We start from the raw sequence: 9,479 nt of genomic DNA on the forward strand, positions 1-9,479 counted from the left end.
CCCTATGGCCTTTGCCTATTGTGTATCATCTGTGCAGAAACACCCAGGAGGAGGTACTGTCCTCCAGATCTCCTACATCATCCAGGATCTTAGTTGGATCTGGAGTCCCTTCGACAGCACTGACCAGACTCCACCTTCTGAGTGGTCCATAGCACAGTACCCATGCCCTCAGGTCACTATGTTGGAAGTCTTAGTCCAGCTTCCAGACTCATACTCAGAAGGGACAAAGCTGATAGGGGCAGCCAGCTTCAGTTCTGTTTGGAAGCTAGTGGGCACACGAGCCCTGGTTACCTCCCTGGAGGTGATCATGGTCTTAAGGACCTCAAGGCTACTTTCCCAGAACTCAGGCAGTCCTCTGGCCACCCACACCCACACCCACCCAACTTATCCATTAGGTCTCCATAATGGGACAGATGAGACACTTACGCTTTATGGGTAAGTCACAGTCCACTCCTTTGTACTTAGGTTCTGTCAGAGGTCGCCTGTGGTCTATACCATTTCACCATTTGCCTATTTCTTGCCTTTCCTATTTCATGCTCAGAGAGGCATGGTCCACCCTGAATAGCTTTTAAACCACTTAGACTAGTGCCCTCCCTAATACAAGTTTCCCAATCCACCCTCAATGGTCCAGAGTTGGCAGCCAGGACTCTGGCATTCGGAAGACCATCTGTAAGATGCTAAATGGCAGAGGCCCAGAGATCTGGCACAATGAGCAAATCCTTTCACAACTGCCTCAAGCCCTCTACTGGCCTTTGAAGATCCCCCATCACAAAGATGCCATCTGAAATTGGGATTCCATCAGTGGGTATACACAGCCTCAGGTCCTAGCTGGGACCATTAGGGACCTAAGTTCTGCAATAAGGTTGGTAGGCAGCTCCCTCCATAAAAGTGTCAGCCTTGACAGGTGTGTCTCAGCCTTGTCCCAAAGGCAAACACTACTGACAGAGCACCTGTTGGTGTGATGTGAAGGTATGGATACATCCTACCTGCTAGACTACCAGACCCTTGCCCATCCTGGGGGGGAAGGACTCTAGGAACCAGTTGCATAATTGGACTGGCTCAGTGGAAGGATCTGAGGAGAATATCTCTGTCTGGGTATTTTGGGTCAGAAAGACAAACTAGCAACCTGACCATTCAGCTGAGCAGCCGTTTCTGAACAGATTTTGGTGGCCCATGCCATTGCATGCTCTTGGTCATCAGATAGAGGTCTGTCACGGAGATATAGATCCAGTATGAGGCTGTAGGGTGACACACCCCCTGCTTTCCTAAAATGTGCATTCGATTTTCATTTTCCCATGGTATCAGGATTGTCAGCGCACTGGCCATGGTTGTACATGCTTGTGGTTTGGCCAATGCCTTCAGGTACCCCAGAGTTGAGAGCAGAACCGAGGCAATGCTGAGGCAGCAACAGTTTGGCTGGGTGTGGGTGGCTCCTATCTGTAACCCCAGGACTCAGCTGACTGAGGTAGGAAAATTGCTTTGAGTCTGGAGCTAATCTGGACTACACAAATAGTTCCAGGTCAACCAGGACCTGCAAGAAGCAGACTTGGGTGGGATCTCAGGACCCGTGTACCAGGTCCTCTGCACTTCAGTATTTGCACACCAAGTGAGAGTCTTACCTCTTGAGAGTGGGTTAAAGTTTAAACAGCCTAGGCTGAGGGATTCTGTACAAGCACCTGAGAGAGACAGCTACTCTCCCTTGCAGCAATCCTTCACTCTCTGAATCTCAAAAAAATCACATAGCTGGGCATTGTGGTATGTCTTTAATCCCAGAACTTGGGAGGCAAAGGCAAGTGGACTTTTGTAAGTCTAAGGCTGTCCTTGGAGAGTAGCAAGTACTAGATCAGTTAGGACTACATAGTGAAGATTTGGTCTCAAAACAAAACCAAACCTATCTGGTTTCCATTTTTCCAAGAGACACAGGGCAGAAGAATGTCAATACATATCAATAGGCAATTCCATGCAATATTATCTTTTCGGTTTTATTTGGAGCTGATGGACCAGTGAAGGTCACAGGACAGCAGTTTTCCTGGAGCTGGCTTGGACTGCAGAGCATAGCCCAGTCTTTCCCCTCCTCCCAACCAGAACATTCTAACCCAGGGCCATCCATCACTGTGAGATTCCAGGTTCTCATGAACACACAACCAGCAGACCTCTGCAGGCAGGTTCTTCCTCCCCTGGTCGAAGACTGGCAGAAGGGGCTTGCCAATGGTACTGGGCTGTGACTCCAGGGGACCTTTGGGAGCCCTCAACACACTCCAGCTAAAGTCTCCAGATTGCAGCAAAAGCTTCCTGTGGAAACAGCCATGGGGTTTATCAGTGCCCATTGTCAGGTACCCAAAGGGCCTCAATCTTGCATAGTAGGACTGAGAATCCATCAGGGGCAATGGGACAGAACAGCTCAGATGGTCTGTTTTCTTTCCTCAGATACAGGTAGAATAAAGGTACAAGTCCAGAATCCTAAACAAGTCCACCATTTTTCTAAGGAGCATCAGAATTACAGGGGCAGCTGGCACTCAGAGTAACTCTTTTGGGACCTTTGCAGGCCTCGCCTCCTACTGCACCCACAACAGGAGGCCTGAGGTGCTCAACCCTCACTTTCTTCTCTTCATTGATTGGACACCTGCTGGCAAGAGGCTAGAGTTTGGTCCCCGCTCCCTCCCCCATTCCAGCCCTCTGGTCTCCCTCAAGCAGGCTCTTTTCGAAGCTCAAAAGGTGCTGTCTGGCAGCAGCACCCTTACTTTGGGGCGTGGCGCCAACAATCACCGCCCTTACTCCCATGTCCATCCAGCATTTGCCTCTAGCTCCTTAAAAAAAATAAAAATGGGGTAAAATCTAAAACGTGTATAAGTTTCCGTTTGATCACAACATACATTTAGTTGGAGAGACAATAATTTCTAAGTGTCTTTCTAGCCGTCCTATTATCTCATTTTTTATTTTAACTTCTTCTTATGGGATTTGTTTTCTTATGCCAGCTCAATCGAGCTTCTCTGAAGTCCTCGGTGTAGGGGCAGAGTGAACACAGGGAACACACCCTCCCCAGAAGTACTTTGTCGACTGCTTTGTAAGAAATAGGAAGAACTGCTTTTGTCCGTTTCAAGGACTGTATGAAGTTGTGTTTTCTTTCAGAAAAACAGATGGGTGTGGACAGGGTTTTAGAAAGGTTTAAAATATTTGTAAGATGTCTATAAATAGGCTCCAGTCATCAAGTATAACATCGTATAAACAGGAGGGGGGAGAAGCAAAAAAACTAAGAAAGATCAAAAGTTACCAGGAGCATCAGCGGCGGGCGGAACTGTGCGCAGCCCTGAGCCTAACCAAGAGGTTAGGAATCGATTCCAAGATCTAAGACAAGTAGTACATGCCATAGGCCGCGACAGGCCCGGCGAGAATCCCAGGAACCGCGTTACCGCCGAAAGTGGCCGCGGAGCCGTGCAGCTGGGTGCCCAGCGGGAAGGGCAGGGCAAACGCCGCCGGCAGAAGTGGCTTGGCTGCCAGCTTCAGCTTCTCCAGCTCAGCTTCCTGCAGCCGCTTGGCCTTGGCTCGGCGGTTCTGAAACCAGATCTTGACCTGAGTCTCAGTGAGGCTCAAACTGCTGGAGAACTCGGCGCGCTCCGCAATGGATAAGTATTGCTTCTGGTGAAACTTGCGCTCAAGCGCCAGCAGCTGCGCGGTGGTGAAGGGCGTCCGTGGTTTGCGATTGGTTTTGTGTTTGCGGAGGGTGCAGGGTGGAGGGCTGGGGGCACCTGAAAGGAAAGAGAAGCGCAGGGCAAGCGCTCAAACTCTGGCTGCACATCCCTATTTCGACCGACATTCTTCTACCCTTACAAAGGAAGGTTGGTGCTCGGTGGCTCCGTGAGTGCTCCGTTCAGAGTAAGGCGGTCCCTAAAGCCACGTGGATAAGCAAACCAAGGAGGCAGGGGAGTGGAGGGGGTGCCCTAGACTTAGGTCTGCTCTCCCAACCCATGATCTTACACCCCAACTAAACTGGGGACTAGCTATTTGGAAAAAGAGCTAAGTTGGGGCTGGAGGCGGTCCAATAACCGAAGATAAGTAGCGGTCAGGTCTCCAAACACACCAGTTAGCTGTCGGGGGCATACGCAAAGTGGGCAAGGGGCGTAGGAGCGTGAGCGACCCGGAGCGGAAAAGCATTAAGAGTATTTGTTGTGGGTGGCGGACCTCGCCCAAGAAGAGACCTGGACCTGGCGGTTGGACTGTGCACAATGTTGGGCGCCCACCACCAGTTATCCATGCTTTTGGACTGATCCGGTTAGTGGGTAGTAATTAAGTTCGGAGCAACAGTGCACATTACCCCCCCCCCCCNCNTTGGACTTTCGAGCCTTGACAGCGCGGTTGCTTTTCAGGGCCTGGGACCGGGAGACTGAGCACTTACGTGGGGGGCACGAGTGCGCGACCGAAGGGGACCAGGTTCCAGGCTTCGAGGCGCCGGGCGGCCTCTCCACCCCCAGCTCCCCAGACTCGGAGCCCGGTACACGCTCAGCCTCCAGCAGTGACTCGACGCTGAAGGGGAGTGGTCCGTGCTCTGTGTGGCCCCCGCCGCGAGCTTCGAGCCCCGCCGCGTTCATGTCGAATGTCGCCCAGGCCATGCATGGGATGGCGTGTGCGGGGCTAGCCGCCCGGCTGGGACGCTTGAAACCCAGCGGCGGTTTATTTTGCCAGGACCCTGGGCTCCGTGGTTCTCGGGCCCCTCCGCACCCTATAAAAAGGTGGTACCGCTTTCATGCGCCGCTACCCAATGGTTGTTTCAGCCGATGTGCGGGTCTCAGTGCGGGTTGGATTCAGTGTTTCAGGGGCGGGACCGACAGAGAGGGGCGGGGCTTCTGCCTGGGAACTGAGTGCCCCGAGACCTAGGGTAGTATTGTCGTGCCCACGTCAGGCTTTCGGGACTTACTGCCGTCTGTAGGAACGCTTATGGAGCTCCTCCAGCGGGAAAGGCTGAGAGGGCTGTCAGTCTTGGGTAAAGAGATGGATGGCCTCAGCCTTCTGGAGTGGAGGAATGGACTGCGCGCGAGCGCTCGTGGTGGAGCTACGTCCAGGCATCAGTTCTTGATCTTGCTGGCACGGTGAGCCTCAGCGCTTAGGCAGAGCGCAGCTATGGGCTCGTGCCTACTACAGTGCTGTTTAATGAGGCTGATCCGCTGTTCTTGATGCGTTCCTGGCTCACACGTGTTTTAGTCTGCACTTTGGGGTTCGAATGGGACCAACAAGTCTCCTCTACTGATCGCTTAAGGTGGAATTGTGGCGTCTTTAGTTTCGCTTTGGTCTCTTTGGGCTCTTGGAGCCTCCAAACATTTTCTGGGCCACTAGCAACTTCGAGGGCTGAACTTGGGTCCCAGCTTGGGCCAGGAACGGGCTAGAAAGACGCGTCGTGGGTCTCAAGCGCAGAGGCCAAGGGAAGATGGTGGAGACAGACCTCTTAGAGGAAGTTAGCATACTAGCCCATGATGCAGGCACCTCAGGCTGCTCACACAACTGGATGCTGGGCACATTGTCTTCTGGAGCCCGGTATTTGCCCGGCAGCCAAATCGCTGATGCAAATTCCTGAAAGGCCTCCGGAGAGTATCTCTGAAGATGCAGTCTTTCCCTAACCAGGCAAGCAGGAACCTCTTGAAGGCACTAAAAACCAACCAACCAACCAACCAACCAAACAAACAAACAAAAAAACCGCCAGCTAAGGATTCAAAGGAAGGGTGGATCTGAGGCCAGATAGAGTCCCTAGCTCCTGGTAATACTTTCCCCCAAATCTCACGGTTCTTTTGGTTTTAAAACAAAGCAACAACAACAAAAAACAAAACAAAACAAAAGACACACACACACACACCCATCACCAAACAAACAAACAAACAAACAAAAACGTTCTTCTATGTTGCAAAGCGAACTGTTGCCATAGCGCCATAAGAAGAAACCAAGGCTTTGATTTTAGAATACATTGGGAGATTGATTTAGGAAATAAAGTCTGATTAATATCCTAGAGCACAAAATCAGCAACCTACATCTCTCTATAAATTTGTTTTAGACAGTCAAAAGTACTTCAATGGAGTACAGCTTTGGGGCTCAGTCTAATTGTTGAGCTCAGTCAGAGAAATTAATTAAAGTTTTTCTTCGTGTAAATTTTGTTGTTTTTTAAAAAAGATTTATTTATTATATTGTAAGTACACTGTAGCTGTCTTCAGACACCCCAGAAGAGGGCATCAGATCTCATTGCGGATGGTTATGAGCCACCATGTGGTTGCTGGGATTTGAACTCACAACCTTCAGAAGAGCAGTTGGCACTCTTAACTGCTGAGCCATCTCTCCAGCCCCTTCTTGTAAATTTTGAAGCTGCTCAAAGGGGCTAGCAGAAGATTCCTGGCTGGCTAGGCCTAGCGTCTGTTTAATTCTTTCTATATCCCCAGACTGACGACTGCTGCTGTCTTGGAAGGCAGCTATACTCACCATTATGCTACCAACACTTGCCTGCTGCTCTTTAATGTAACAAAGATGTTCTGAATTGATTGATGATAATTGCATCATCAAAACACTGGCAGGAATGCACAAAGAAGATAAACAAACAAAAGGAATAAAGGACAACTTGCCTGTGCCTGAGCTATGTCCCCCAAAGTGGCCTCTGACGGGAGGAAGCAAGAGTCTGTACTTAGGTCTGGCCCAGGGAAAGGGACAGGGTTGTGGGCCAGGAGCAGGTCCAATGGGCAGGGACCTTCCTGCCAAGCAGTGTAAAGTCTGATCTTAAATTCTCACCCTCCCCCACTTCCTAGAGGAATGCTGATGTCAGCTCTGAGCAGCTCTGCCCAGTGCAAGCCAGGTTGGCTCCTGACTGGTAAAAGCACCACCCTGGAGGCAAGGGAGGCAGGCGAGAGGCAGAAAGAGACTCAGAACGGAAGCAGGAAGGAGGGAAGACGAAGAGGGATCTCTTCCATGGACATGGAGACCTAGACCTCAGCACAACACAGACTAGGGACATCTGCAGTTCTCTCTCTCCCATCCCATGCACAAGTGACCTGACTAGAAAAGAGCTTGGGCTACAGGGTAGGAGTGGTGGGATGTGAAGGAATCTTTTCTGCCAGCATAGTAGATGTTGGATGTTGGATTTCCGTTCATGTGGAAATTCCATTTTCACAGGGAGGCATCATTGTCACTGGCCAGTGAAAGGGATGGAGATGCCTGCAGGCACCTCACTTCCCAGAAAGTATGTTTTATATGCACACATAAGCACTTATAATAAATAGGGTGCCTGAGCACAGCCATACCCCAGCTGTGCCCAGGAGTGTTGGCAAGCCCTCTAGGCTCCCGTCTCCTCTCCTTGGTAAACACCCATCATTTCAGGGGAGTAATTTCCTTCCTGTGTTGAGGTTCCTCTGGATGCTGACTTTGGAGAGAAAGAAAGACCCATCCAGATTAGCATGTATCAGAAGGGCTTTCTATTGAGGTGAGATTTCTGAGGAAGAGCTTGCGGTAGGGGTTGTACAGCCACCTTTAGCACTTGACAGGATTACAGAGTTATTCCTTTCCTCATGCCCTAGACAGAAATAACAGCTTGATGCTGTGATTCAGCATACACACTAGGTCCACATCAGATGATCCAATCTGTATGATGGAAATGACACCACACCACTGAAGACTCAGCCCTCTTCGGACATCAGTGACTTGTGTCCAGTCCTTGATGGGATCAACCCTGCGTGTTTTTTTTTTTTCTTCCTGCTACCTTGCAGCCAGTAATATGTAGTCATCAGTTTGTGGACAATAGGGCCATTTCTGGGCAGTCCTTGTCCAGGCAGCTGACTCTCATGCCTCATTACAGGGTGGAGTCATTTGTTTCAACTTCTTCCAAAAGCCTTGGTTACCAGACCCTGCAAATCTCTAAGGAAAAGTCAAGTGGGAAGCCAGCAGTCTATGCCTAATAAGTCATTGCTGTTGGTGTGGCCCTGGGCAGTACCAACATAGCAAAGGCCAAGAAGTCCCTAAGGGCATACTTGTTGGAGTTGGAGATTTCTTTCACAGTTTGTCAAATTTCGCTCTTAACATGAAGGGGTATTTTACCCAGACCTCTGGAAAGGCAGAGATCAGTTCAGAGGAGCTCTGGCAGCTAGCAGGGGTGGTTAGAAACTCTTTGGGAAACGAGGCACATTGGTAGGATCCAAAATGCACAGATGAGCTGTAGAACAATAATGAACTCGGGTTTGCAAGATCATCACATGAAAATGGATTCCTAAGAAATAAGTGTTGGAGAGTGAAGAATTTATTGAAGATGTCAACAACCTGGGTCAGAGCAGACAGATGACTTGAGTCACCGCTTCAGATCTTGGAATAGTGAAGATATTTATGAATCAGGAACAACAAAGATCAGTCAACCTTTCCCCAGACCCCAAGCCTACTGGTCTGGTGTTAACTGAAAGAAGCAAATTCCTTGTATGACATTCTCTGGAAGTCAGAATGGCCCAGCTTTGAGTCGATTCTGTAGTTAGGACTTGGTTTCCATGATCAGATCAGAAAACAAATAAATCACAGGACTGGAGACAGCTCTTGGGAGTGAGAAAGAGAAACAGAAGCAAAGCAGGAAGGAGCCACTGGTGACCACAGCTCCCTCCCTGGGCCAAAGGAGGGCCATGAAGGAGCGAGGCGCAGCATGAAGACAGAGGTACTGGAGCCTCTGTCCATTCTAGTCACTATGCTGTGGCAAAGATCGATAGCAGCCATGGGTCTTCAGGGTAGGGCCTGTTTGATGCGTCCTGAAGGGTAAGGAGGAGACCTGGAGATGCATTTTCAGTTTTGGGTCAGTTTTGTTCAAATTTTATAAAGCGATAAAGATTTTATAAAGTCTTGCTTCTGCATACTTGCAATTTTTGGTTTTGTTTTGTTTTGACACACAATCTCTTTACATATCTCCGACCGTTCTGAAACTCACTATATAGACCAGACTGGCCTGAGACTCAGAGATTTCCCTGCTTCTGCCTCCTGAGCGCTGGAATTAAAGGCATTGGTCACATCACCTGGCACTTGGGATTGTTTGTTGTTGTTGTTCAGTGTTATACAGTGAGTGAATTACATTTCTGAGTACTGGACATTTTGGTATATCTGTAAGTGGTTGTTTTAATTCAACACACATCATTAAAGCCTGTGTTCTTTTAGAGGTCAGAAATCCATTGTTGTCCTGACTCTACATAGAGAGTAGCAGCTCGGAGAAGTTACACATTCTAAATAAAAGTTGAAGTAGCACACCTCAAGCATTAACTCAGAGGATATTTTGAAATCAATAGTTCTGGAAGTTCTAGAAAGTATCTGTCTTAGTCAGGGTTTCTATTCCTGCACAAACATCATGACCAAGAAGCAAGTTGGGGAGGAAAGGGTTTATTCGGCTTACTTTTCCATACTGCTGTTGATCACCAAAGGATGCAGGACTGGAACTCAAGCAGGTCAGAAAGCAGGAGCTGATACAGAGGCCATGGAGGGATGTTCTTTAC

At 49.3% G+C, this 9,479-nt stretch overlaps 1 protein-coding gene across 2 annotated transcripts; it reads right to left on the bottom strand.

The window, feature by feature from the left end:
- Positions 1-1,747: 1,747 nt before the first annotated feature.
- Positions 1,748-4,690, bottom strand: Ventx (VENT homeobox). Of its 2 annotated transcripts, none has more exons than XM_021214778.1 (2): positions 4,394-4,690; positions 1,748-3,746 (listed from the first exon to the last, which is right to left on the bottom strand). In XM_021214778.1, exons 1-2 carry the CDS (start codon positions 4,605-4,607, stop codon positions 3,346-3,348), a joined length of 615 nt encoding a protein of 204 aa, XP_021070437.1. In that variant the 5' UTR covers positions 4,608-4,690; the 3' UTR covers positions 1,748-3,345. The 2 variants fall into 2 exon arrangements, with proteins under 2 accessions (XP_021070437.1, XP_021070445.1); XM_021214786.1 differs by having other exon boundaries at positions 3,531-3,748; positions 4,328-4,628.
- Positions 4,691-9,479: the final 4,789 nt, after the last annotated feature.

This window comes from Mus pahari, chromosome 1 (genome assembly GCF_900095145.1).
Source record: "Mus pahari chromosome 1, PAHARI_EIJ_v1.1, whole genome shotgun sequence".
NCBI classification, from domain to species: Eukaryota; Metazoa; Chordata; class Mammalia; order Rodentia; family Muridae; genus Mus; species Mus pahari.

Coding starts and splice junctions, on each gene's coding strand:
- Ventx (XM_021214778.1), bottom strand. CDS start 4,607: ATGGCCTGGGCGACATTCGACATGAACGCGGCGGGGCTCGAAGCTCGC. Junction 3,747..4,393: donor CGCGCACTCGTGCCCCCCAC/GTAAGTGCTCAG, acceptor CTTTCCTTTCAG/GTGCCCCCAGCCCTCCACCC.